The sequence below is a fragment of the Balaenoptera physalus genome (genome assembly GCF_965194825.1).
Source record: "Balaenoptera physalus genome assembly, chromosome: 18".
NCBI classification, from domain to species: Eukaryota; Metazoa; Chordata; class Mammalia; order Artiodactyla; family Balaenopteridae; genus Balaenoptera; species Balaenoptera physalus.
The window spans coordinates 76,816,663-76,844,609 of NC_138899.1; the positions used below are offsets into that span (position 1 = coordinate 76,816,663).

Below are 27,947 nucleotides of genomic sequence, written 5' to 3' on the forward strand. Positions count from 1 at the left end.
TATGAAATAGTTTATTAAGCATTCTATCAAAATAGTATTTTATTAAATAAAAAAGACGTGTACGAAAGCTCTAAGCCTAGTGGGAATACAGCCACACCGTGGTCGGCGCCAACGTAATGGACCGAGGGGATGGGAAGCTCCGATCGCCGCACCACCTGCGGCGCCAGGAGCCAGGTGAACGGCAACTTCCCGCACGCACCTCCCCTCGCCCTCCGCATTTTCTGTCGGAGGACTTTAGGCCGCCGGCCGGAAAGGCGCTCCTCCTCACGTCACCTTTCCTTTAAAGACGCAGGCCGAAGCCCCGCCCACTACGGAAGGTGAAAGGGTCTCGCGGCGGAGCCCGTTTGCGGGCTCCTTCTGCCAAACCTTACCAATCGGCGGCCCGGAACAGGTAAAGCTAAAGGCAAGGGGCGCTGCGCGGGTGAGGGGACCTGCGGCGGGAGGACGGGGTCGTAGGGACGTGCCTGCGGAGGACGCGGCCTTGCGCTCGGCCGCGTCCCTGTCCCTGGAAGCTCAGTGCCGCCCACCCGCCAGCGGACAAGCCCTGCAGACCGTGCCGCGGGTTCGGGGATTCGGCCGGGCTGTAAAGCCGTCTTCAAGCCCAAGCCGCTGTCCGCGCACCCAGGAGCCGCAGCACCTAGACACGCCGCCCCCGGTCCTTCAGGCCCCTGGACCTTCCGCCCAGCTATCCCGGTGCACGTACGGGCACGCACGCAGGCCGTACGTCGCTACGGCCCGCTCCAGCCCAGGCGCGCCGCGGGGGCGGGGCTCGGATGGGCGTGGCCGCCGCAGGTGCACGTGACCGGTCTGTTTGGCGTGCGGGGCTCCCCCCACCCCCCAGTCCCTGGCTCAGCGCGGAGCAGGGGAGGGCGTGCGAGCTCTTTGCACTCTTCTCTGCGGCCAGAGAAGGCGGCGTAGTGGGGAAGGTCGCTGAGTGATCTGGGCTTTCTCGTTTTCCCATTTACCATTTACTAGGCTCCACGGCAAAAGACTCCTGAAAGAAGTAAATACATTTTCTTACTGAAGAGCCGCAGTTCCAAGTACAGGTTATGAGAGGCTTCAGTGTCAGGAAGTGCAGAGTGGAGGGCTCTGGAAAATCAGCCACTGTTGACCGTGCCCGGCGCGATGCAGGGAAGGGTAAACCAGATGCGTTTCCTGCTTCACAGAACCTACCGTCTGAGAGAAACAGTAACAAGATAATCACAAAAGTATAATCGTGGAGAGATTAGTTGTTCTGTGGACGCACTTAACGCTGAGCTCAACAAGCAAATAGCGGGGACCGGGGAGGCGGGGGTTGGCCAGGGGAGAGCTGGCCTAGTCTGGGAGGTAATCAGAGGAACGCCCTGAGAAGGACCGCGCTAGGCAGGAATGGGGTTTCCTAAACCAAGGGGAAGAGCGCTTCAAGATCGGGAAGGCCAGGGTGGCTTAGGCATAAAGGAAGTTTGGAATGGAGTGAGGCTGGGAAGGTGCGAAGGACCTTTTGGCCTCCTGAAAGCTCTTGGTCTTTAATCTTCAGGCAGTTTTAAGGTGGGCGGGCTCTGGGTGCGGGGACACCACCAGCGTTGCAGAGGGGAGAACTGATTGCAGAGCTCATGGTGTAACAGCCTAGTTAGGAGACCGATGGGAATCCAAAGGAGAGATGGAAGATGTCTTAAACTAGGGTGGTGGCAGTGGATATGGAGAGAAGTGGGTGGATTTATGGTGTTCGGAGGTAAGACTGAGGAGCCTTGGTGCTGGATTAGCTGTGAGAGCGCGGGAGAGCAGAAGTGGACAAGACGAGCTGGCTCTGGATGGACTGAGGTGCTGGTCACTGAGATAGGGAGTTCTGGAAGGTGAGATGACCGTTTAGAAAATTAATATACAGGAATAAGTACAACTTTTAATATTGCGTCTTGAGCTCAGGATTTAAGAGCTTTTCAAAAAATGTTTTCTGGATGGTTAACTTATTACAATAAAATAACTAAAAAGTAAACTAAATTTAAAATTTTATGGCTAAAGCAACGTGGTTAAGTAATTGGCCAAGATATATGTTAGCTTTTTCCAGTGTTTTAATCAGTGTTCTAGCTCGTCAGCAGCTCGTCAGTGTGGAGGGTACTTTGTACAAAACCAGGGCCAGCAGACAGCGACCTGAAGGCCTGGTGACTGCAGTGCTCACCCCGGGCTGCAGTGGGGCAGGTGGGGCAATGGGCAGGCCTGCCGGCAGAAGGACTTAGTGAAACTCCTTTGGAAGGCGTGAGAGAGGATTCTTAAAGTCATCGGAATTGGCAAAATTAATTTCACAAATACTTAGTCCACTAGAATCCATGTACCTTTTGATTCAACCTCCCTGGAAAGCATAGGTATCAATATACGATGTCAGCTATGTAGGAAAGAAAAGCAGGGAGTGAACAAATAATAGAAGTTATTTTCATCTCTTTAGTTGATAGGAGTTTGGTAACAAAGGTGTTGTCAAATTATGTGTGTAAGATTTGTACATTTCATTGTATGTAAATTTTGCCTCAAAATGAAAAGAATTGTAAATGATTATTGAACTCTAGTTAATGATATGCATGCTGAAGTGTTTGAGGATGAAGTGTACGAGTGTCTGCAGCTTACTTTGAAATGTGTCAAACCATAAATAAAATGGATGGAAAGAGGAAAAAATAGATGGATAGATAAACCAAGGAGAGCAACCATGGAATCTGGGTGAATGAGTATTGGGGTGTTGACTGTACAATCTTTCAACTTTTCTGAACATTTAAACATTTTCATGATAAAAGTTGGGGAAAGTAGTCCTATAATAGGGAAGAACCTTTGTATTCTAGTTAATCACTAAAGGGATGTTGCCTATAAGCTTAAATTATACATAATGGCCCATCTCTGGGAACCCTGCCTCCCAGGTGAAGCTAAAATACCTCTGTTCAGATCACAGAAAATATCCGGACCAGGCCCACCTGTGAATGGCTGCAGGGAGGAAGAATAACACATCCCCTCTGGAGTCTGGCCGGAACCAGGACTTTACTTCCTCCCCTTTTAGTGTAAAAGAAGGCTGAATTCTAACTCGGGGAAGGTGGTTCTTTGGGACATGGGTCCACCATCTTTTCGGTCTGCTGCTTTCCAAATAAAGTCACTGTTCCTTGTCCCAACGACTCGTCTCTCGATTTATTGGCCTGTCATGTGGCGAGCAGTACGAGCTGGACTTGGTAACTGTCCTCAAAGGATGTGGTTCCTTTCAGACAACTGAAGACTAATGTGAAAATACAAAGGATGCAGCCCTAAGCTCACCTGAAACCCACAGCATTTGGAAGTACCACATATTTATTTCAGAATTGCCCACTTTATGGCTTAATGTTTAAATTATTTCCAGTTTTTACTGTAATATGTGGGTCAAACACTAAAATTACTCTGTTGTGTACACCTGGAATCATGTAATTGACATTTTTTTCTTACATCATCCTGGGACAGCTAGGGATGATGCTGAAGAGGTCCAAGAAGAGGCGTGGGGATGCAAGGTAGCAGGAGTTGCAGGAGAGGAACCACAGCCCAGAGGGGAGAGGGACTCTGGGGACATTTGTCAGTTTGTCCTCCAGTGCTTAGAGGATGTGGAGTTTTTCAGTGATCCAATCTCAAGTAAGTAAAGAACAACGAAGAAAAAGAAATCCTGTGTTTCTTTCTAGAATATGGAGTTAGCTACTGAACTAAAACGACCAATAGATGCAGCTCATACAGCACAGTGTGAAATCACTGTGTGATTTCAGTAAGGTCTGAGTAATCATGGAATCAAATGGATATCTCATATTATTAAACTGTGCATTTTAAGTAACTGACTTTAAGATAACTGGCTTTTAAAATATTTTTGGATGTCTCAGAAACAACAGTTGTGGAGGTAAGGGTAGGAACACTCATGTATTTTGTCAGCTCACTTGTTATTTAAACCGTACAGAAGCTGTGAGTTGGATATTAAGTGAAGAGGCTTGCTTTTCATGATTCCTAGTAAGTGCTTATTTTGACTTAGATTTGGTTCATTCGGTCTGTTATATATTTGACAGAGGTTATCAAAGACATCTCATCAGAGAAATTGGCTCCCTATTTTGCATCAGCCTGGAAAGGTTAAGGGTAACCCCAGACATCCCAGCTAAAATGACTTGAACCCACTTACATTATAATGTTTTATTACTCATTTTCTTAACGTTATCTTTTTCTGGGGGGTCCCAACCCAGTGGTTGTTAACAGGAGCGGGGTGAGGAAACATCTTGTATTTTGAAAAAGCATCCCCAGCTGATGCTGGTAGGCTCCCATTTTCTGAGAACCACTTCTCTAAAATAGAGGACTTGTGTTAACTTTTAGCTGTTTCGGTTAACAACAAATTGTTCACATAGTACCTTAAACTGAAACCATCACCATTTATGATGGTAAAACACTTAGACTTGATTTGATGAAAACCAGATGGAGAAAAAAAGGCAATTTGCATTAAAAAAAAAATCAGCCATTAAGTTTGTGAAGTTCCTTGCACATAGGCTCCACTTAGACACAGACTTACAACTAATGAAGGGAATTTTTTTTTTAAGATATATAAAGCCAGAGTGCCCGTTTATTAAATTACAGTAAATGTACAACTTACACAGACTGGGATAGTCATATTGGCATGACTAGTGAACTTTTTCCTCCTTGTAGGTTGTTGATTCTTTTTAAAAAACACCTTTTTAATTATGAAAAAAATTTAAACATACAGGAAAGTTGAAAGATTAATAAGTAAACACTCATATAACCATAACCTAGAGTCTGCGGATTTTGCCATAATTACATTTATATTTTCTGCCGAACCATTTCAAAGTAAGCTGCAGATGTCATGACACGCTCCCTAAGGAGTTCCTAAGAATGCCATTTCCACAGCTGAGAAAATTAACAATACTTCTCTGATAGTATCTAATCCATCACGAATCTAGCCCATATGCAGATATTTCTCCCTTTACCCCCATATGTCTTTTTGGTTGCTTTTTTCTCAAACACACTGAATTTTATGATTATGTCTCCACAGTCTTTTAATTTTTTAAAAAAATTTATTTATTTATTTTTGGCCGCTGTTGGTTCTTCGTTGCTGCGCGTGGGCTGCTGCGCGTGGGCTTTCTCTAGTTGCGGTGAGCGGGGGCTGCTCTTTGTTGCGGTGCGTGGGCTTCTCATTGCAGTGGCTTCTCTTGTTGCAGAGCACAGCCTCCAGTAGTTGTGGCTTGTGGGCTCAGTAATTGTGGCATGTGGGCTCAGTAGTTGTGGCTCGTGGGCTTTAGAGCGCAGGCTCAGTAGTTGTGGCACATGGGCTTAGTTGCTCCGCGGCATGTGGGATCCTCCTGGACCAGGGCTCGAACTCGTGTCCCCTGCATTGGGAGGTGGATTCTTAACCACTGCGCCACCAGGGAAGTCCCATATGTCTCCATAGTCTTTTTTTTTTTTTTTTTAATTTATTTATTTTTGGCTGTGTTGGGTCTTCATTTCTGTGTGAGGGCTTTCTCTAGTTGCGGCAAGCGGGGGCCACTCTTCATCGCGGTGCGTGGGCCTCTCACTGTCGCGGCCTCTCCCGTTGCGGAGCACAGGCTCCAGACACTCAGGCTCAGTAGTTGTGGCTCACGGGCCTAGTTGCTCCGCGGCATGTGGGATCTTCCCAGACCAGGGCTCGAACCCGTGTGCCCTGCATTGGCAGGCAGATTCTCAACCACTGCGCCACCAGGGAAGCCCTCCATAGTCTTTTAATTCAAGTTCCCAGGGACACTGACTTTTCTTTTTTTAAGACTTGAGGCCAGTGGTTTTGTCCCACAGTCTGGACTTGTCAGACTGTTTCCTTGTAGTGTCATCTCATTCATTCCTCTCTAGTCTGGCCCTTGTATCCTTGGAAACTAGACGCTAAGTCTAGAGGCTTGACACGGTTCAGGTTTAACCTTTTTGGCAGGACTGCTTCACGGAAGGACCATCCATCACGTGAAGAGGTGAGTGTTAGACTGTCAGGATGCTGAGTCTGACCTCTGTTACGGGATGACGGCCAGAGCGCGCATTTCCCGCTTCAGTCTGGAAGTATTCTTTGGGTTACCCTTTGGCACCTCTTGAATACCTTGTTTCCTCATCAGCTTTTTACCTAATGATTTTTGCATCCATCCTTGCCTGAGTCAGTGATTTGATTGGAGGTGGCAAAATGGTGGTTTTCAAATTACTTTTACTTTTCTTCTCCATGTATTAGCTGGCATTCTCCTCTAAAGAACGCTTTTCTTCATCAACTAGGGGTGATTACAGTTCTTCTTAAAGAGGTAGGATAAATGCTTAGTTCTTTTTCAATGACCAATTTCCAGAGTAAGGAGTCAGGGTAGCAGTCACATACAGTTGTGGCTAACTGTCTTTCTTTTTCATAGATTTTTGCATATTCGGTGTGTTGAAATGAATTTCAGTCACTGATGTTTAAATTATCACACATTTGGCCCGTGGGAGTCTCTCCATATGATCAAACCGTAAATAAAATGTAAACAAAATGGTAATACTATCAGGGAAACCTGAAGACTGGATATTTGAACATATAGAGGACTGATTATCAGTTGGGAATGTGTTATTGTGTTTATTCAAAACATACAAGAGTCCTCAGCTCTTACTGGAGTGTTTACTGATGACACAGGATTTACTCGGAAGTAGTTCACGGATGCTGGGGTCCCGGGAGTAGTTGCTGGTGGAGAGAAAGCCTGTTGGACCACATGCTGCGAATCAAGGAGCTGAGTGATGGGTGCTTAGACCTTTATTTTGCTGTTTTTTCTGTATATGCTTGAGAATTTTCCTAATAAGAAGTTTCTCAATTACTTGAATTTATGTTGATATTTCCAATTCAAATTTCATATCACAGGTTTTTCCCTAACTCTGTTATTTATATTTTTATCTATGAAGAGTTTATTTTGAAGAAACAGGTGTTATCTTCCTCTTTGCTGATCCAAAGCCAAAATTTAGCTAGTGTTGAAGCATAATTGCTGTGTAAGTCAAGAAAATTTAAAGCCTTTTAAAATTTGAATAATAGCAAAGAACCTTTAAAAAAGTAAAGGTAAATAATAATCATTTTTAATTATTACATTAATAATTATATATTAATTATAATTATAATTATATAATTATAATATATACTTATATAGTATTATATAATACATTTTATAATTTATTTTTATAAATTTTATAATTTATATAAATTATATAATGTATAATTTATATATTATATATCATAATATATAAAAATATAATATAATTATATAATAATTTTATATTAATATATTCAATTATTGTTATAATAATTTTTCTACTCTTTACCCTTTTCCTCTTCTTGGAAAGTATTTTTAAAGCTTTAAAAAAAACTACATTATCTTTCTGAAATAGTTTTTATTTTGTAAACAAATAGAATTTATTAGTATAAAAAATACTTCCTCCTTATAAAAAATTAGAGAAATAATGGTAATTAGGAAGAATAGGGGAAAGAAAATTACTGTGTCTTCAACCTTAAGGAAACCTCAGGGTTCTTCTTAAATTTCTTTTCATCTTTCTCCTGTGCCTAGTTTATTCGCTTCCTTGTTTTACAAAATCCTACCTATTGCAGTAGTATTTTCTGTGTAACGTGTTGATAACGCATTACACAGGGCACGCTAGCGTTCGTCTGTAACCGCTAGTTTCATCCTGACTCAGAGGGAAATCTGGGACTTGCTGCTGCTGCTCTTTTTCTGAGGATAAATGGAAAAGTCTTCTCCGGTGTCTTCAGACTTTTCTGTTTGGTTTGCCAGCTTCCGCCACATAGCAACAAGTATCTGAGTGTCTGTTATTGAGCAGTAAGTATCTCAGCTATTTAAAACCCAGTTCAATCCCACTGTGGAGCCTTTACAGCATCTGCATCCCCAGTTAATGACCATCAGGTAATCCATTCATTGTGGATGAAATGTCTGGCCGTAGATCTCACTGAGGTTGGTGGACGTTTAAAATGCCAGCTGGGAATTTTTTTTTTTTTTTTTGTAAAGCATGGATCATTTTATTCAAGGTTTATTCATAAATCTGACAATATCTTCTCACGATACTATAGAAAAGCACCAGAAGAAAACTGACACAGTGGTATGATTGAATACTCCTGGAAAAAAGGGCCCTAGCTTTTGAACAAAGGAAGGAAATATACGGAGGAAAGTTCAGTATCTCTAGAATAACAAGAGCGCTCTTACGGCGCATCTGCAGTGGGGGGCGCTGGTGTACCTGACGACCTGGAGATTTGCCTGCAGACGCCGCCTGCCTCCTGGCCGTTTCCTTGGGCTCACGCAGTCATTCAGCACATACGGTCAGCCCTCCGTATCCACAGGTTCCACATCCGTGGCTGCAACCATGACTGAAAATACTCGAAAGAGAAAAAATTGCCAGAAAGTTCCAAAAAGCAACTGTGCCAGGCAACTATTTATATATCATTTCCATTGTATTAGGTATTATAAGTAATCTAGAGATGATTCGAAGTGTACAGGAGGGTGTGCATAGGTTACGTGCAAACACTACAGCACTTTATATAAGGGACTTGAGCATCCTTGGATTTTGGTGTCCGTGCCAGGTGTCCTGGAACCAGTCCCACGTGGATACCGAGGACGGCTGTACGTACTGAGACAGGCTGTAGGCGCCAGTGTGAGGAGCACGGCGGCGAACGAAGTAGACACGTGACGTTTTCTCACAAAGCTTACGTTCCAGTGAGGAAAGACTGTGAGTGTTCATGTGTAGATCAATGTATGTCGGCAGTGAATCTCTTTAAAAGGCAAGGTCGTGGGTTTGAAAGGATGGGATGTGCCGTTGACAGAGTGGACAGGGAAGGCCTCGCCGAGAAGTAAATGAGCTGGCATCGTCTGAGGGAGAGGATCCCACCCGGGGCGGGGGCTGGGGGGAGGGCGCGTCCGGCGTTCACAGGAACAGCAGGAGGCCCGTGCGGTTGGCGCAGGGAGCGCAAGAAGCGGGGTGGGTGCTGTGGGCAGGGGTGGGTGGGGGCCTGGTCCCGGGGGCTCTGGAGGAGGTGGGGGCCGCGGAGGGCTGTGAGCAGAGGAGCGCCGCGGCCTGACTTCCACGTTTTAACGGGCAGGGGCAGCAGCGGGGAGGGTGGTCAGGAGGCTGGGACCTGATCCCGGTGAGAGACGATGGCATTTCAGGGGCAGGCGATAGACAGCAAGGGAGAAGGCGAGGAGTGCTTGGATCCTGCTGATTTTTAGAGGGCGAACAATGGGATCTGCTGAAAAAGAAGGGTCAAGGATCACTCAGCTGTCTTGGGCCTGAGTGTCAGAGGGTGTATGCGAGGACAGCAGACGGGAGGACAGAGTGGGGAGCAGGGGCAGGTGGAATTCAGCTCTGGCCGTGCTGACCTGAGGGTGCCCGCTGGGCATCTGCGTGGAGGAGCTGGGTGGGCAGTTACCTCTGCAAGGGTGGCGTTCGGGGCGGGGCTGGGGGGTTGGAGCCAGAGCGACAGACCTGCAGGGGAGGGAGGTGAGAATGTGCGCCTCCCATCACTTTCCATAGTTTGCTGTTCATTCCCCCCCCCATGTCACTGGTCGACAGTGGGCGTGGTCGGTGGTGATGGGTAGGAGGGGTGGGTTACCCAGCCCAGTGGGATCAAAGCTGGACCAGAGGGAGCTTCCAGTCTGAACAAACACCCCAGGTGATGCTCGAGCAGGTGCCCCAGGGAGCCTTGTCTGAGAAGCACCGTCTAAGGCACCGCATCCTCTTCTCTCTCATTGACGAGCCGCACACACCTACCTCTCTGAGTTCTTGATTCTCTCGTGTTTCTCAGCAAACCCTAGATGAGATGAACGGGTCCTCTCATCACTCCCTCAGACACTTCTCAGGTCTACCTGTCGTGTGGTTGGTAGGAGGGACACTTATTATGGTGGACAAGCAACTAAAACATCAGAATGCCCCTTCTAAGTGCAGCGTTCGTAGCCATGAAGTCAGACCACACGCGCCTGGCGCTTTAGCTCACCTTTGGCAGGGATGCAGCACCTGCCTTGTGAGTGATGGATGTAGTTTATGAGGCCCCTTTAATGTCGGGGCATTTCCTTTCTGAGAGTCCCAGTTCATTCTTCCAGGGGGTCCGCTGTCTTCCTGGAGGGTCCCCCTTCCCATAACAGTGTTCTTACCTTTTGTAGGCCATCAGATGTATTAATAAGTTGTTCATTACGTTCACGAAGAGGTGTCTGTGAGTCAGCAGGGATTCAAGATTCTGCATCGTCCTAAATAAACCCTTAGGGTGACACCTGCTTTTGGAGCTGGCACTGTGAGATCCATGGGGAACGGGGTCAACTAAGATAACTTTGACGTTTCCTGTGCACGGACCTGCAATGTTCACAGGTGAGGTTCCCACAGGCTCGCACACGCCCTCCATGCTCCACAGCACCGGCCCACGGGAATGAGCGATCGGACTTCAGTGAGCTTTTCTCCCTGCTTTTTAGGATGGCTGCCCTTTTTCTAAAGAGGTTAACATTACAAACTATAAAAACGGAAAATACTTGCATTAGAAGATGTTTGGGTAAATACGTCGTACAAAAGACGGCACTGGCGGAGCCATCCCACATTGCCTCTGCCCCAAGACCGTCCTGCCTCATTCACGCAAAAGCTTTTAGTACTGAAGAGACCCAGGACAAGAGAGAAAAGAAAAAAAAGAATGAAACAGCTTTTCGTAATGTTGGAAGAAAAATTAACGAGCGCATCATTCAGGTGCTGGACGAGAAGGGCAACGACCTGGGCCCCATGCACCGAGCGAACGTGATCAGGCTTATGGCCGAGCAGGACCTGCGGCTGGTGCCGAGGGACCCCGGCGCCGAGCCCCCGCGGTACCAGCTCATGACGGGCACGCAGATCTACCAGGAGCGGCTCCGGCGCAGAGGGATGGAGAGGGCCGAGCCCAAGCCTGGTAGGTACCTTGCTGTCTGCCCCCGAGCTCCTCACGACTGCAGATCCGCAGCTGAGGTCTGGCATTTGCCAGGGCCCCTATGACAACGGGGCAGTGAGAAACTGAGACGTCCTTTCACCACTGTTTCCAGTGTCTTTTTCGTCCACTTACTTCTATCCCTTTTTTCTTTTCCTTGCTACTCTTGTGTCCGTCATGTCGTCCTCTACACCCGTGTAAAATGAGGGGAAAACAAGGTGACCACGACCAAAATAACGGGAACCCTTAACCCCCCCGTTAGCTGCCTGGCCTCCCAGAGCCGGGCCCGGCAGAGTGGCGCACGGGCGTGACGGGCTCCTGGTCCTGTCCTGGGCTGCTCACCTGTCGGGGCGCCCTCCTCCCCTGCTCCCGTCATCTCTAAGGGGGGGGTGTGTGTGCAGTTAATCACACAGAAGCGCTCCCTAACTCTGAAGTGATTCCTGGAGCGTGCCCCATGCCCGTTTCGTCACAGTAAGGGTAGGAACGCTCACGTATTTTGTCAGCTCACTTGTCATTTAAACCGTACAGAAGCCGTGAGTTGGATATTACGTGAAGAGGTTTGCTTTTCATGATTCCTAGTAAGCGCTGATCATTATGGAAAACACACTGAGACAGAGGTCAGAAGGCTGGTTCCAGAGCTGCACGGTAAGGCCACGTGTCAATTTTCTGACACGACATTTAACAACAGGGATGTTGACTGGAAAACAAAAACTATCCAGAAGAGGCCAGCTAGGGTGATAAGGACATCAAACTATGTCACGTTTAAAAAACAAAAGGTGAACAGCCCGAGAAGCTTGGTTCAGAGACGGCTGAAGGGCTGACAGAGAACTCAGACCAGCTGGTAAGAGCTGTAAGGAAGCAAAGAGGTGTTAATAAAAGCACTCCTTTTCAGAAAAATTACTTCTATTTAAAGAAGAAGAAATATAATAAGAAAAGAAAGCCTAAAGAAAAAATATAATAAAAACACCTGTTACCCACCATCCAAAATAAGAATAAGGATTAACTGGTTCCTTTTAAAGGACCATTCCTTTGTTCTTTCATCAGATAACGGTAACGATAAACAGAAACATTCCATATTTAAATACTTTTACTTGGCAGGTAAAAAATTGGTATTTTACCTGTCTGTCTCGTGTGTTTAAATGTTTACTGGCATGTGAGACCACCGGACAGGAGGACTTCTAGGGCCCGCGCAGCAATGCAGACTTAGGACGAGCATGTGATGCAGCACAGGCCTCACAGACTAGCACCAAGTCTCACTCTTTCAAACCAGGACCCACCCTGACAAAGGAACTGACTTTTTCTTCAAATATTGGACAACATGATTTGGACACAAAGAGTAAACAGATTCAGCAGTGGATCGAGAAAAAGTACAAAGTTCAAATTACAATAAAGAAAGGGAAGAACACGGAAGAGCCAGAAAACAAAACGGTGAGTAAAAGCAGGTGTGACTGACTGCTTGTGTGTTTCTGTTTTCTTTCTGATCTTAAAAATACAACTGCAGAAAATCTGGGAAATGTAAAGGCAAAGAAAAGTAACTACTAATCCTACCCAGTGACGGTAGTAGCTTTCCTATTTGTTTTTCAAAATGCAAAATGTACACGTTACTTTATCCATTGTAGCATAAATACTTCACCACATGAAAACACTCTGGTTCACAGGGCTTCCCTGGTGGCGCAGGGGTTAAGAATCTGCCTGCCAATGCAGGGGACATGGGTTCGAGCCCCGGTCCGGGAAGATCCCACATGCCGCAGAGCAACTAAGCCCGTGCGCCATAACTACTGAGCCTGCGGTCTAGAGCCCCCGAGCCACAACTACTGAGCCCTGTGCTCTAGAGCCCGCGAGCCACAACTACTGAAGCCCACGCACCTAGAGCCCATGCTCCGCAACAAGAGAAGCCACCGCAATGAAGGGTAGCCCCCGCTCGCCGCAACTAGAGAAAGCCCGCGTGCAGCAGCAAAGACCCAACGCGGCCAAAATAAAATAAAATTTATAAAAAAAAAAAAACTCGCTTATAACTTACAAGCTATATGCTATTCTATTTTACAAATTGTAGAGTATCCAACACTTAAATAGGAAAGTTAGAAACTTTATGGGTTCATCTTTTAAAGTCTGTTTCCTCTTTATAAAGGCCTATAAGCAGCATTCCATATAAAGTCAAATTGTCTTCTAGAAAGTGTCTATCAATCAGTTTACAGTCCCAGGACACGTCTGTGGAGTATCTACTTTGCTTTTGGAGTTAGACAACTTGCAGCATCTAAAAGGCAGCATTTATTCCAGTGGTTTTCAACCCTAGTTCCACGTTAGAATGACTCAGGCCTAGGGCCTGGCCCAGCCCAGCTGATCCAGAATCTCTAGAACTGAGTTGTCTGTATTTTTTTAACCACCCCAATGACTCTGTGAATGAGTGCTGGGAACAGCAGTGGGCTGACAACCTGGGGGGAAAGGAGGGGTTCTGCCAGTGCCCAAACCCACTGCTTTGCACTTTTTTCGAGAGGGTGGTCTGGGCCAAACATAGCCCCTCAGTGCCATGACGGGATTTAAAACTATCAAGCCTTTAGTGCATTAGCCTAGTTACATGGAGTTTGTATAACTGCCTGCTTATTGTACAGGTTTCAGTCAGCTTAACCAGGTATGTACGATTCGATTCAGCAAATTCCTTAAATAGCAGCAATTCAAGCATGCTGGTTTTTATGCGTATTAGAGCATTAACATGGGGAAGAATCATAGATGTTGGTTTTAAATTAGTCTTTGGCTGTTTTCCTTTTCTAGGAGGAGATATGTAATCAAATACTCCAGACTATGCCTGGAATAGCTACCTTCTCATCCAGGCCACAGCCCATCAGAGGGGGAAAGGCTGTGATGTGTGTGCTTCGTCCCTTGAGCCAAAAGGAAGAGAATGCGTGCAGATCAGCTCAGGGGACCCAGAGAGGAGACGCTCTGAACAGAGAAAATGGAAACCACGGAGCATCCAATGCTCTGCACCAGTGATTTTAATAAAAACGTGCTTCTGAGAGAAAACAACTGAGCTGGCTGGTCTGCAGTCCTTCAAACAAAGCAGTCTGGTGTGTAGCTGGGGCCAGCGTCGCCACGGCGGAGGGCACCTTGCCTTTAGTGCAGTTCAGAAGGCAGTTCAGTCTCCCCGTTTCTGGGCAAAGACACACCCTGGTCCTGTGTCCTTTTAGGAGGAATGTACCCACTCAGCCGAGAGGCCAGACTCCGTTTTTCATGAGACGGTCTCACCTTTGGGAATAAGGAAGACGGATTACAGGCAGGCCTCTATATCTGCGGGTCAACCAACAGCTGATCAAAAATATTTTAGAAAAAAAAAAATCCAGAAAGTTCCAAAAAGCAAAATTTGAATTTACCGTGTGCTGACAACAATTTACATAGCATTTTCATTGTATTAGGTATTGTAAGTAACATGATTTAAGGTATATGGAGCATGTGCAGAGGTTATATGCAAATACAGCTGACCCTTGAACTTGGGGAGGGGTTAGGCACGTGCACACCTGTGCAGTCGAAAGTCCTCATATAACTTTACTTGGGCACCTGCAGATTTTGGTATCCTGGGGGTTCCTGGAACCAATTCCCCATGGATACCAAGGGACGACTGTAACTCGAATTCAAAATCAAAAACTACTGGAATCGTGTACCTATCAGGTATACAACTACCGCAGTATATACAACAACAGAAATACTGTCGTAAAGAAAGAAAGTGAAATCCACACAATTGCTTTGTATAGTAGTACAGCCTCACACAGTAATAAGTAGTTGAAAATATGCTAAACAGATTGCATCTAGTTTAAGCAATTCATGTTTTAAAATTAACAGCTTGCTAAGTCTCAACTTACTTTGAGCTTCATTTTCTTCTTGTCAGGGTCATGCACAACGGCATGCCTGCTGAGGCTCTGCTACAATGAAGGAAATAGAAAAAGTTTTATTCGTAGAACACTGCCACTTGGTATTTGGTATCTGCTAATATGAAAACCCCATGAGTCATTTAAATAAACGGACAGCCTTCTTTCTGTTACATTCTGTTGAGGGATCTGACTTCTACCCCTGGAGCAGAACTGTTCCTGTTCCTTAAATTCTAGACTAAAATCACTGCCTTTTCCAAGGACCCAGCTTAGGAATGTATACATTCTCACCACGTGTGCCTGTGGCTTCCTAGTTCTTTCATAGTAAGGGGTGTGGGGGGCCAGTTCTGAAAACCCTTCCGAGCTGAAGGAGGCTCTTCTAACTGAATCCGTGTCATCAGCATCGCCAACACCAGTGGAAAACCTGACCCCAGTCCTGCTGTCCTTGGCACAAACACTGACCACCAGCAGGTCCGTGGTTTTCTCATGGCCTGGGCTGGGCTAAGCCAGCCTCACCCCCACTTCAGTCTCTACCATTGTTCCCACGAGCGCCTGTGAGGGCACCAACTCCGCGCGGGTCCTCGGAGCCTCACGGGCCCCTCCACCTGGAGTCACGGTCTCCAAGTCTAGACAAGTGTCCCGAAGCTCTAAGGTCCCCCATGTCCTTGTCTCTTGCTCCCCTTCTCAACCTCCAGATGATGGCAGCCCAAAAGGACACCCCAAATATCAGCAGACTCATAAATAATAAGCATATGGTACCAGAGGCCACTGGGTCTCAAATTCCGTCACGTAAGAAAATCACCTGGAAAGTTCGTTAAAATACAAATGACTGGGCCCATCCCCACAACTTCCGATTCAGTGGGTCTGGAGCGGAGCCTGGATGTGCATTTCTCGCAAGTTCCCTGGCGATGCTGAGGGCCAGACTTTGAGCACCACTGGCAGGGGCGATCTGTCTGTTCGCCGAGTTTGGTGGAGAGCCGCTCCTGCTGGAGCAGGAGTGAAGGGCCAGAGTCCCCGCAGCCTCCCCACCTGCCGCCTGGGGCCAGGCTCCCTGGAGCCCAGCAGCCCCCAAGGACGGCGCCGGGCGGGGCGCTCACCTTCATGGCAAATGTCTTGCCGCAGCTGGCGTGCTCACACACGAACGGGCGCCGCTCCTCGTGGAACGAGAGGATGTGGCTCTGGAGGTTGAACACGGTGGTGTAGGTGCGGCCGCAGCCTTCCCTGGGGCACCGACACACGTCCCTCTCCGGGGCGTGAATCCTCATATGCTGCTTCAGGAAATCCTTGCGCTTAAACGTTTTCTGGCACACGTCACATGTTATGTCCTCTGGGGGAGCAGACAAGCAAACTGAGCCCACTTCCCAGGTGTTACCATGCTGGAAAAACTAATATGGAATATATCAAGCGACGTATTCGATGCCCAAAACCTTATGATGACACATAAATCAGAAATCTGGGAGGAAATTAACTCCAGTTTTCACTGCTTGAAAGTGTGCCTCAATTCTTCCAAGTTCCTACATGACATGAAGTCCCTGTTTTCCTCTGCAAGCAGCAGGGGTTCTCCACCCGGGGGCGCAGCAAGGGGAGGGAGTTAAACGGACCAGTTTTCTTCCATGTCCCCCAACACACAGGGCACGCTTCCCACACTGCCCTGCAGACACCAGCCAGTGCCTCCCCGGGGGCCTCACTGGCCCGAACCTTTAAAATGCGCACAGGCCTCGGCCCAGGACCACGGATCTCTGCTCACATGTCAAACAGCTGAGGTATGCAGCACTTACCAGACATACTATAGAAACTCTGTATTTTCAAGGGCATATTTAATGTTTCACCCTTTAAAAGCACTCAACCAGTTCCACAGGAGCAGATATTTATATCATGCCCCTCATGCCTGCCTTACCTTTATGGGCTTCTCTCACATGTTTCAGAAGCTCTGTCCATGTTTTTGCCACAAAAGGACATTCTTTTTGACATATATAGCCTATTTCAAAAAAAAAAAAAACAGATTGGTGCATTGCCTTTTGTGAATACTCGGCATAAACACCAATTATAATTAGATTGAAAGGAAAATAATTATCATAAAAAACAAGCAAATTATCAAAAATAAATTAGACTGCAAGGAAACTTACATGCCTATATAATTTTGCTCCTACTTCCCAATATCCTGTTAGTCTCAAGAGGTAGCTATGAAAACTAAAAAAAGTTTATTTTACAGTAAAACCAAACAACTGCATGTCAAGGTTCTTCATATAGGCTCTCCCTTCAGCAGGGCTGCACGAGGAGGCCCTCCCTCTCCTGTTGTCAGTGGGTTGGGTACACAGCCCACAGACTCCCGGCTGCTGTGATGCCCCCCCCCATCCCCGCCTCCATGGCTCAAGGCCCCTTTCCCCTCCCCCTGCTTTACCTTTGCCTCTTTTTTTACTCAGCCCTTTGCCCTGGATAAACCACCAAGGATAACCATGCCCACCCCCAGCTTCCTGTAGTGTCAATATCTTGTAAATTTCATGCTGCACAAAAGAACTAGGAAGAAGCAGCTAAGGGAGAAAAGAAAACAGAAGATTCCAGAGAAAAACTCTGTGAACAAAAATGGACACTGTGCAAAGCACTAGAACTGGATTAGTCAGTGTAACAGTCAGCCTGAGCTTCACCCAATTAAATACCAGATAGAAACTAAAAGACTCAACTACTAGTCTCTTGTCTTAAAAAAAAAAAAAGGGACTTCCCTGGTGATGCAGTGGTTAAAAATCCGCCTGCCAATACAGGAGACGCAGGTTCGAGCCCTGGTCCGGGAAGATCCACAGGCCGCAGAGCAACTGAGCCCGTGCACCACAACTACTGAGCCTGTGCTCTAGAGCCCACGAGCCACAACTACTGAGCCCACATGCCACAACTACTGAAGCCCGCGCGCCTAGGGCCTGTGCTCCCCAACAAGAGAAGCCACCACAAGGAGAAGCCCGCGCACCACAATGAAGAGTAGCCCCTGCTCGCCACAACTAGAGAAAACCCGCGTGCAGCAACGAAGACACAACACAGCCAAAAATTAATTAATTAATTAATTAATTTTTTTAAAAAGTCATATAAATTCTAAGGCTTGGGAAACTGGAATATGTATCAAAAATCCTTCAGGGAAACAGAAGAGATTCAAGCTGTTGGCTTAATCAAGTCTTTCTGAAAAAAGTTACAATCTGATTACTCCAAAAACCTCAAACTATAATCCAAGTCCTTTGAATGCCAACAAGGAAAGAAAAGAGACGAGGTTAAAAGCAGCTGAAGCAGCAAAGCCATGGCTGGAGTTCCAACCCTTTCACAAGTAAGAAGCGTAGGCAGGCACGGCTGTAAACAATAAACATTAACTCTCAACAGCAACAACAGGGAGTGGAAGGGCAGACACGACACCCAGCACCTCTCTGGTCAAGAGCATAAAACCTGGACAAGCAGAGGGAGCCCCTGCCCACGCAGCTTCAGCTTCTCGGGATGACCACAGACTCGAGCAGTCAGAGAATTAAACACACACGCTCTACTGCTGGTGTGCCCGTCAGAGCGGGCACCAGTACCTACCCTCGTGGACCTTCCCGTGCCGCTTCAGGCTGCTGGGGGAAGCAAAGTGTTTTCCACATCCTTCGTGGGTACACCTGGGTCAACAACACACGAGCGTTAGCTGATCCATTTTCAGACAGAACTGTACTTGAATAGCATGTTGTCCTCATCCTGCCAAAGTCTCCTCTTCCCACAACCAAACCAGTCATAAAAATGGGATTTCAAATTCAGACCTCGTTGTAGGTGAAACGCAAGTTACTTCACCAGCCTTGGGCAGAACAAACTGAGAGAAAAAAGTCATTACTTTTTTTTTTTGCTTATGTGATCAAATTAAACAGTTTTCATCTTTATACCTCTGAAAATATACCCTGTTTTCATGGCAACAGAAAGATGGCTCGGGTAAACACCTAAGCCATCCTGAGTCATTTGTGTCTAGTTTTTCTAATGATGTTGCCATGGGATGGTGTGAAAAGAAAACACAGCAGCAGATGCACGGCCTCTGGGTGCCCCTTCTGCGCTCAGGCCACCAGCGGCACAGGAAGAGGCGGCAGAGCTGCAAGCAGGGACAGGCACCATCACGGCAACAAGTCCCAGGCAGGGGACAGCCCAGCCGCGCACAGCGCCAGCCAGGGCTCGCAGGACGGCCATCAGCAGGTGCCCTTGGCACGTGTCTTCCAATGCGTCCAGTCACCTCTTCCTGTTCCTCCTGAAACCCTCTGATGCAGGCTAAGCCCACATACCTTTGTTCTACAGGAAAGGAATACTTAGCATCTTCATAAGGACATTTCACACCACTGAACAGGCTCTATCTGAATAGTTAAGACATAAGCCTTCCCTTCAAGCTTAACCACAATTGTACTAATTTCACAAATTATTCTGAAACACATTAAATCTTTCTTTTAGAGAAACAAAAGCACAAACTTTTGAAAGACCCCAAATACATAAATGGGCATACACTGTACAACTTAACAGGAAAATGTTGATTAAGAAACTGTTTCTGAGCATTGGTATGGAACCTATGCATTTTAATCTTATCCCCACCTGAACTTTAAGAGGTTTTCACCCACGTAAAGTACCTACTTGAACGGCGGTTCGTTGGTGTGCTGGCACTGATGGGTTTTCAGCTGCTGATGCTTCTTAAAGGTCTTCTTACAACCTTCAAAACTGCACTGTTTAAGTAAAGGTTTGTTAGTCTCAAAACAAAATCAAGAACAGTTCATAACAGAATCCTCTCAAGATAAAAGTATTGCAGAAATTACATACTTGCTACTTTCACCCATTTAGTTACTATAAAATTCAAGAAGCTTTGAAAAGTAACACATATGAAACAGCAAAAACGTTTCATTTGGGGTAGTCTACCAATAATATACTTTAATTAGCAAAAAAGTTTGCTTTCAAAATAAACCATTATTATGATAGCTAGTGTCAAACTAAATTCAGATATTTGACCGACAAAATTTGGTTGATGAAAATTTTAGACACACAGGCAAAAAACATAAAAAAAGTCAGAATTTAAGCATATAAAATCATTCATACTTACTACATATTGTTTTTGCTGGTTTTCGTGTTTGCATTCAAAATGTTTCTTCAAGTTTGATTTTGTGTTGAATTTCTGATCACAGCCACTAGCTGTACAACTGTTAGGAAATTGTGTAAACCAAAATATTAACAAACCAAGGGAAGAGAAATTTTAAGATGTGTGTACATCCTCCCACTTTATAAAAGCTAATTATTCCAAAGTATAATAAAAAATAGTCTTTAACAAATTCCAAAGTGTTAAGCCATACCACATAACGCCTCTCAATTTGACGTGATTATATGTAACGAGAGATGCATTTTCTTGTTAGGCTTCTGAAATTAAGCACAGTGCAGCAGACATTATACAGTGGGCAGAGGGAAGATGAAAAACACTAGTTCCAAAAGCCCAAACCCTGCTTAGACTTAAATCATGCTTAAGTTAAATTGTTCTCAGTTTAGAATCTGATAACTTTAATTTTGCTTGAAATGTCTCTACAAACTACATTTCCAAAAAGACCTCAAACAAAACAAAACAAACAAAAAAACTGGTTTCAGCTTATCATTAGAGGTAAAAAACAGATATTTAGAGAACCATAAACCATTAGGCCCTGTGACACATCACCAAGCCGGTGTAGTTCATTCCCCTTAATGAGTGTTTCTATATCCTGACCTTGAATTATCTAAATTCTTTGTGATTTTTAATATGTGCTCTTTTTGTGATGAGTTTTCATAAGCCGGATGGATGAAGCAGGACTTCCTTTACAAGCCCTCATCGTAGCCATCATTCACCGATAAACCCCGAATAACGCTCCTATCAGGCACCACGCTATCCGCAGGGACAGGCAGAGAAAGGTGGAGACCGACAGTGCAGAGTGACGTGGGAGAAATGCCCAGAGGCCCACTGGAAGGACACAAGAGGGGTGCTGTGGCAGAGACCACCCACCCCAAGTTCCAACACGTGCTATTTCTGACCTCAGGAACAAAATGCTGACTTTCAGCTGGGTTCACAGCCAACAGAAGTAGAGCTTCTTCCAGCCTCCCTTGTAATGAGGCATGGTCCCACAGCTAAGTTCTGGCCCAGCCTGCTCAGCTCCCACAAGGTGTCTAAAAAGGGGGCACACCTCTTTTGCCCCTCCCTCCATCCTGGTGGCAGGCATGCTTATGTGACAGCTGGAGCTCCAACAGCCATCTTGGACCATGAGGACTGCAGAGGAAGTTAGGAGGAGCCCCTATCCACCTCGGCCTTTCTGCATCTTAGTTATGCAAGAGAAACAGACACTATCCTGTTTAAGCCTCTATTGGGCTGAGTTTTCCGTCACTCTTGACTTCAATCCTGACACAGACATCTAACCCAACACCACTGTGGGACAGGACAGGGCCAGGAAAGTCCTGCCAGGAACCAAACAGCAGAGGCAGGGGGTGTGAGACGCCCTGGCAAAGTTGGGCGTGGGAGTGCTGCTGCCCAGTTAAGAGCTGGACCCCCACTTCCTGTCAGAGTCCAGCAAACGGGGCAAGACCACAGAAGTGCCCAGGCCCAAAGGTCACTACGTAAGCAGCGCTCAAAACCACTGCCCAGTTTTAGGAAAGGAAGCAATCTGGAGAGTGATGTGAGAGAGGGCCGGGGAAACAGCCTTCAAGTGAGGCGTGCAGGCCAGCGCCTGAACCGAGACACCGGCAGCTGGGGGAGGGGAGAGGCCCTGAGGGGTAAGGACAGCCCTTACAGACCTCCTGCTGTGGAGGACAGGAGGGAAGAATGAGGAGTCCCGAGGGTCAGCAAGCAGGCAGTGATGCCGCCTGGCAAGAACGAGACCAAAGACAAAGCTTGTGGACTGTCAGGGACCTGGGCCCCATAGAACCAGGGAGACAGCCAAGTAACGCCGCCCAGCAAGCAGCTGGACTCGGGGATCTGGCGCTAAAGAGAGGGATCTGGGCTGGAGAGCGAGCCGGAAGAGACACTGCAGTCGTCCTGCTCCAGCAGGAGTAGCCCTCGCCATTCTCTCCAACCCGCGCATCCGTATCCAGCCCCATTTTTATTTAAGACTTAGTTTTTTAAATAGTATACAGTCGCTTAGCTCAGAAACCAAAAGCATGGAAAGGGACACAGCTGCATGGTTCCTTCCACCCCTGCCCCTACCCACCCAGGACTCCCACCACTCCCAAGACAGGCAACAATGTTCTTAAGTTTTGCTATGTAGCTTTTAGGATTTCTTTATACAAACAGAAGCAAATATAAATACAGGACTTCCTGTCTACCTCCCTTTTTACCTGCTCTTTTTTTACACACAAACAGGTAGCCTGAAATACACCCTCTTCCGAACCTTGGTTTTTCAACTAATAAGCCCCAGAGATTTTCTTACAGTTTCACAGGGAACACCTGCATTCCTTTTTCCCCGCTGTATAGTATTCCACGGTGTGGATATACTTTAACTGGTCCTTCCTGATGAGTAGGCGGGCTGCTCCCATCTGTGACTTAACAAGCCCTCCAAGTGATTCTGATGGACCCCAAATTTGAGATCCACTGCTTTAAAGTAGCTGATTTAAAAGAAAAGCAGTAATATTTATCCTTTCAGAGATAACGAGCAACTGTGTCAGAGAAGAATGAAATTAACACTGGCATGGCAGAGAAGTGGGGGCTTAATTGAAAGAAAGAGAAGATAAACTGTTAAAGCTCTACTCTCTCGTGCGTTATGTCTCTTATCCCAGCAGCTGACTGGTTCGCAAAGACCCTGACGATGCAGAGCCCAGAATCTGCCAGGGAACCATTTTCCATCTGGTCTGAACTTTTCGAGGTTGATTTCCCACTTAGGATACACTTTAAAGGGAGACGAGAGGATGCAAACTCAAGACAACTTCAGAAGAACGCATCCCTGAAGTTATCACACGCAATGACCCACAAGACCCTGACGCTCTTCGCACATTCCAAACCCAGTCTCAGGAGATGCAGGCGAAAGCAGCTCCACTTTCTTCACCTTGAAGGTCATCAGCCAATTTTCTGTGCCAAACGCCACCCACTTCAGAGGCCTGAAGACAGTTCTCTACTTACACAAAGGGCTTCTCTCCGGTGTGAACCAGGGCGTGGCGGCTGAGGTGCCAGTCCCTGACGAAGGCCTTGCTGCACCCTTCATGGTCACAAACAAATGGTCTCTAGCAGGAAGGCAACAAAAAGCACGTCAATCCTGCCTACGTCAGTGTCTCTGATGTTACTTCAAGCCCTAAACTATCTGATGGGCAAAGCCGTGGACTCTGTCTGTAGAGATGGTTTCCACCCAGTAAGTGCTAAGCACCTGCTACAGGAGGCCAGGCAAGGATCTCCCGCCTGGGGTTATGCGACAACCGAAATGCCACAGCTGCTCACAAAGTACTGCAGCAGATTCTGTTCTAGGAATACCATGTGAAACCAGCGGGCAGCCTTCACAGGAAGCTGGGAGTGCCAATATCCTAAATACAGCCCACGAGTCTGAAAAGAAACGTAAGGTCTAATTTGGCCATCCTGGTAACAGGGCCCAGAATTTAGGGGGGTTGAACGCGCGAGAGGAAAGAGAGGGAGGCGAAGCATAAAGCATGCCATGAAGGAAGCCAGTCACAGGGTAAGAAGCAGCCAAGAGGGCGGGGCACGTGGAGAACCTTGAGGGCGGGAGAGGAGCCAGGGGAAAGGGTCAGTGAGCTGGACAAGGTCCCGGGGAGGGAATGGTCAGCCTGCAAATGCTGCAGGGGGAAGGGGGATGGGCTGCGTGAGGACACACGGAGGGATGACCTGTAAGTCAGGAAAGTGCTAGGAGCAGAGGCAGGAGCTGCAGCACCCCGGTTAAGGGCCTTCAGCTGAGGCCCTGAGAAGCCAGACTCCGCCAAATCCCGGGAAACTGGGCCAATTCCTAGGCCTCCATGAGCCGCCCTTTGCTCACCTGTCACCTTCCAAAGGCTTCCTATTGCCCTCAAAACAAAACCCAAGCTCTAAACCCATCTGTACCCTGGCCTACAAATGACCCTCCAGGCCTGCTCCTCAGGCTCCCCCACCCAATCACACTGGCCGGCGTCCACCCCCAGGACCACACGCTCCTTTGGCAGTTCTCTCCGCCCGGGCTGTTTCTCCCTCAAATGTCTGCAGGGCTGGGACCTTTCCTTCTCATTCAGGTCAAGAGAGAAGCCTCTCCCGACCACCCTCCTGCAGCCCTCTCTTCACTGCGTCGCATTCCTACTTATTCCGCTGTCCTCCCGCTTAAAGCATAAGGTCCGTGACGGCAGAAGCCATGACTGTCGTATCTGCTGCTCTCCGGGCCAAGATGGTCCTGAACTATGAATGAACGAACACGTGTTGCTTGCAAACCTCCAGTACTCTAAAGTTCTCCATTCCGGTCCCAGGAGGCGGGGCCTTTTAAGGCAGGTTGGGGGTGGGCGTGAGAGTATTCCAACCGTGCAAATATTTACACGTTATGGGGAGGTGGTGACTGGCCACCACTCAAGGTCAAAAAAGGGGAAAGTGTTGCTTAGTGAGCCCTGAGCCCACGGCAAGGATATCTCGGTCCTAGAGCTCCCTGTCTACCTCCTCAGTCCTTCCCTGACCTAAGGCATAGCTGGTTCGCTTGTGCGGTCCCGGGAGCCAAAGCTGAACGCGTCTGCGCACCCACGCGCGGGACCCTCGGGCAGCGCCCACCTGGCGCGCACCGCACCACTAGTCCCCTGCCTGGACGCCACGCCCCCCGCGGCCACGCCTTCGGCCTCGTTACCTCCCCCGTGTGCTTGCACAGGTGCGCGTCTAGTTTCCAGGCCTTGTTGTAATTGGCGCTGCAGTCGGGGAAGGAGCAGATGAACCTCTGAGGGGGCGGTGGGGCTAGGCTCTCGCCAGCCGCGACGAACGCGTCAGCGATGGTCAGGGACGACACCGCCTCGGCGACAGAGGCCGGCGGCTCCAGGGTGCCCGGGGCCAGGCACTCGGCCACGTGCTGAGCCACGTGCCACGAACCGAGGGCGACCGACCGCTCCGGGAGATCCTACGCGCGACCCGACTGCACTTCCGGTAGCGCGGCCCCGGCGGGGCGGGGCTGGAGCGCCGGGGCTGGCGCGCCGGCGCAGTCGCGCATGCTCCGAGAAGCTCCCCGCCGGCCCGCGTTCGCGCATGCTCTGAGAAGCCCCTCGCCGGCCCCCGCCCCTCCCGTTCTGGAGCAGGAGCGGAAGGGCGGAAAGAGTGGCCAGGGCTTCATCCTCCCCGCCCCCAGCAAAAGGTGCCCGCGAGTCGCAGGCCCTGTGATGGACTCCGAGGCGACTGTTAAATGTGTTCCCATCCGCCACCACCCTTTCCAAAGTACTACCCTTGCATGATCTAAACTATCCAGTTCTTACTACATTCTGGGTTTGTCTTCTTTATGGATTCATTTCCTGCAAGCTCTCTACATGCTCCCTCTGCAAGCCCCCTGGCAGTGCATCCTAAACTTGCTTAAAATCACGTGGAGACCTTTTAAAACTTCCAAGCCCAGAGCATATCCCGGACCAATTAAATCACAATTTCTGTCGGTGGGAAACGGGAATCCATAGTCTGGAAATTCCCCAGGTGATTCCAACGTTCAGTCAAGTTTGGGGACCATTGCCCTGAGGCCTTGCTGCTCAGAGTGTGGTCTTCGGGTCAGCAGCATCGTTCGTTAGAAGTGGGAACCTCGGACCTGCTTGAATCGGAGAGGTCTCCAGGTGATTTGACGCACATTGGAATTTGAGAAGCACTGTTCAGAGGCTTGAATGGTATGGGTATCTCTGTTTACGGGGACCACATGTTTAAAGGACATCCTTGGATGAGGATAACAATGACAGGATGGTCTGATGTTCCCCCAGGTGTGTACTTTTCACAGACTGCATCACTGTGAATCATTTGGCAAGCCCCTGTCTGATGGTGATGAGCAGTCCCTGCAAAGAAGTGCAGTTTTGAAAACAAACCGGGACTCACTCCCACGAGGATAATGGCCTGTCTTGTCGCGTGTCATGAGGACTGGGAGAGGGAGTCTGGGACACGCATCCACATGCTGCTTTTCTCCTTTGCTGGCCAACCCCTCTTCAGGGGACAGGTCCGCAGACATCCCTCCTACGACTCTGCACATCTTAAATGGTTTCCCTGGTGCTGGTTCCGGCTACCTCCTCCGCATTCCGCTGCCCACTGGCCGTGGCGGGGTTGCGTGGTAAGCCTCTTCCTCTTCCGCCCTTCTCTTGGCCTCCCGACGCACACCGTGACCCGTGCCTCTGCTCCTGCCTTCCCAACTTCTCCCATCTCCTTAACCAACTGTTCTTCACACCTTCTTCTCCGTACCCACGTCTTCGTGCTCAGCCCTCTGATGTGAGGTATTGTAGCGGGGAGCACCGACTTTGAAGTCTAAGTCTACATTTACTAACTGTAGGACTTTGGATAAAGTTCTTTTAATCTCTTTTCTTACCTTTAAACTGGACCATTGGAGTCATTCTTGGAGTGAATGAGATTGTATTAACCGATAATTCCATTTATTATGTGCCACCTCCTGAGCCAAGCACATTTACCAGCAACTCTTAGTTCTCCCAACAACTCTGCACGTAAAGAAGCTGATACAATCCAGGCCGTGCCTTTTCTTTCTTTTTTTTTCTTTCCTATGAACTGATCCATCGTCCACCTCTATCCTCTCTGCAGTTTACTCTTCAATGTGTTTTCAACATCCCACATTTCTAAATGAGGAGTGGATTTTTTTTTTTTTTTTTACTAAAGTAAAAAACATCAAGCAGTCACCTCCAACTCAACATTATTTGCAAGTTAAACCATCTTAAATCTTACCATCTCCACCTGGTTACACCTCCCTCTCTCCCGCCTGCTCCCTGCCTCTTTCTTGCCATTGGCAGTGTGACCCTGTCTGCCACCCACGAAAATGTAGAACAGTGGTTCTCACCCTGGCAGCACATTGGAGTCACCAGGAGCTTCTGGAAAGGATGTCTCTTGGGCCCCACCCGCACCAGTGCAATCAGCCCCGTCCCTCCTCCTTCCTCGCCCATCCCTGGCCTGGCTGGCTTGTACACCTGCCTGTCCGTTCCCTCCCACCTGCTGCCCAGCTTTGCTTTGCTCTGAGCCTGGACACCTGAAACAGCCTCTCAACCGCTTTCCTACCTTAACACTCTCCTGCCTCTAATCTCTCCGTAAAACACCTGAGACTTTCCAGGTTGAAGTTTGCAAGACTGGCATTTGCAAAGCATTTTTATTCCTCTTAGCTGTTTTTCCTACAATTCAGGTAAAAGCACTCAGGTGGGAAATGGGGTCCCCGGGCTCAGGCCCCCTCCAGGCCCCGAATGGGCTTGGTAGTTTGGCAACCCAACTCTGAATCCTGGCTCTACCATTTCCTATTTGGCCTCGAGAGAGTTATGTAATTCCTCTGAAGTGTGTGTTATCTGTACAATGGGGATAATGATATCTATGCCACAGTGTTGCTGGGAGATTTATATGAGACAATTAATTCATGTGAGGTGCTTAGTTCAGGGCTCAACATAATACTTAATCAAAAATTAGTAGCCTTGGGCTTCCCTGGTGGCGCAGTGGTTGAGAATCTGCCTGCTAATGCAGGGGACACGGGTTCGAGCCCTGGTCTGGGAAGACCCCACATGCCGCGGAGCAACTAGGCCTGTGAGCCACAATTACTGAGCCTGCGCGTCTGGAGCCTGTGCTCCGCAACAAGAGAGGCCACGATAGTGAGAGGCCCGCGCACCGCAATGAAGAGTGGCCCCCGCTTGCCGCAAATAGAGAAAGCTCTCGCACAGAAACGAAGACCCAACACAGCCAAAAATAAAAATAAATAAATTAATTAATTAAAGTTATATAAAAAAAAAATTAGTAGCCTTTATTTTTTTCCCCACTTGCTGCTGGCTTATGCCTTCTATTCTTACCCTTGAGTTGTGGTTGGCAGGCTGCTATGACGGCTCCCAGTGATCACTGCTTTCTGGTATTCACATCCTTGTGTGATTACCCCCTCCTTGGGGTAGACTGGACCCTGTGAATTGTTTCTAACTAATAGCATAAGGCAAAGGCGATGGGATGTGATTAGGTTACAAAACACTGGGACTTTCGTCTTCCTAACAGACCTTCATTCCCTTCTGGGCTTGTGCACTGTGACAAAATAGCAACC

The 27,947-nt window shown here is 47.8% G+C and overlaps 3 protein-coding genes and 1 long non-coding RNA gene across 10 annotated transcripts in view; 1 reads left to right on the top strand and 3 right to left on the bottom strand.

The window, feature by feature from the left end:
- The window catches only part of LOC309647842 (uncharacterized protein), a 55,149-nt gene extending 54,434 nt beyond the window's left edge, over positions 1-715 (bottom strand). For all 3 annotated transcript variants that reach the window (XR_014256326.1, XR_014256327.1, XM_082435724.1), the window contains exon 1: positions 432-715. The gene's annotated coding sequence lies outside the window, so the exon portion shown is untranslated. The remainder of the gene's footprint in view (positions 1-431) is intronic.
- On the top strand, positions 285-13,942 carry MTIF3 (mitochondrial translational initiation factor 3). 3 transcript variants are annotated; one of them, XM_082435747.1, is made up of 5 exons: positions 285-391; positions 10,143-10,344; positions 10,422-10,906; positions 12,192-12,349; positions 13,691-13,942. In XM_082435747.1, the coding sequence occupies exons 3-5, from the start codon at positions 10,447-10,449 to the stop codon at positions 13,907-13,909; spliced, it is 837 nt and encodes a 278-aa protein (XP_082291873.1). In that variant the 5' UTR covers positions 285-391; positions 10,143-10,344; positions 10,422-10,446; the 3' UTR covers positions 13,910-13,942. The 3 variants fall into 3 exon arrangements, with proteins under 3 accessions (XP_082291873.1, XP_082291872.1, XP_082291874.1); XM_082435746.1 differs by having other exon boundaries at positions 286-391; positions 10,446-10,906; XM_082435748.1 differs by lacking the exon at positions 285-391 and adding an exon at positions 8,591-8,715 and having other exon boundaries at positions 10,143-10,906.
- LOC309647885 lies at positions 7,821-10,136 on the bottom strand. Of its 3 annotated transcripts, none has more exons than XR_014256359.1 (5): positions 9,754-10,136; positions 9,363-9,468; positions 9,122-9,229; positions 8,618-8,758; positions 7,821-8,365 (listed from the first exon to the last, which is right to left on the bottom strand). It is a non-coding gene; the product is annotated as an uncharacterized lncRNA (long non-coding RNA). The 3 variants fall into 3 exon arrangements; XR_014256360.1 differs by having other exon boundaries at positions 9,122-9,232; XR_014256361.1 differs by having other exon boundaries at positions 9,122-9,468.
- On the bottom strand, positions 13,894-26,826 carry GTF3A (general transcription factor IIIA; the record flags this gene model as incomplete). Its single annotated transcript, XM_082435347.1, has 10 exons — positions 13,894-14,161; positions 14,773-14,832; positions 15,876-16,105; positions 16,676-16,756; positions 18,334-18,407; positions 19,393-19,481; positions 19,853-19,949; positions 22,874-22,974; positions 24,555-24,818; positions 26,746-26,826. 10 exons carry the CDS (start codon positions 26,824-26,826, stop codon positions 14,030-14,032), a joined length of 1,209 nt encoding a protein of 402 aa, XP_082291473.1. The 3' UTR covers positions 13,894-14,029.
- Positions 26,827-27,947: the final 1,121 nt, after the last annotated feature.

Bases quoted from the DNA above. Each gene is read 5' to 3' on its own strand.
- MTIF3 (XM_082435747.1), top strand. From the start codon at position 10,447: ATGGCTGCCCTTTTTCTAAAGAGGTTAACATTACAAACTATAAAAACG. The intron at 10,907-12,191 runs GTAGGTACCTTG...CTTTCAAACCAG, and splicing joins GAGGGCCGAGCCCAAGCCTG to GACCCACCCTGACAAAGGAA. The intron at 12,350-13,690 runs GTGAGTAAAAGC...TTCCTTTTCTAG, and splicing joins AAGAGCCAGAAAACAAAACG to GAGGAGATATGTAATCAAAT.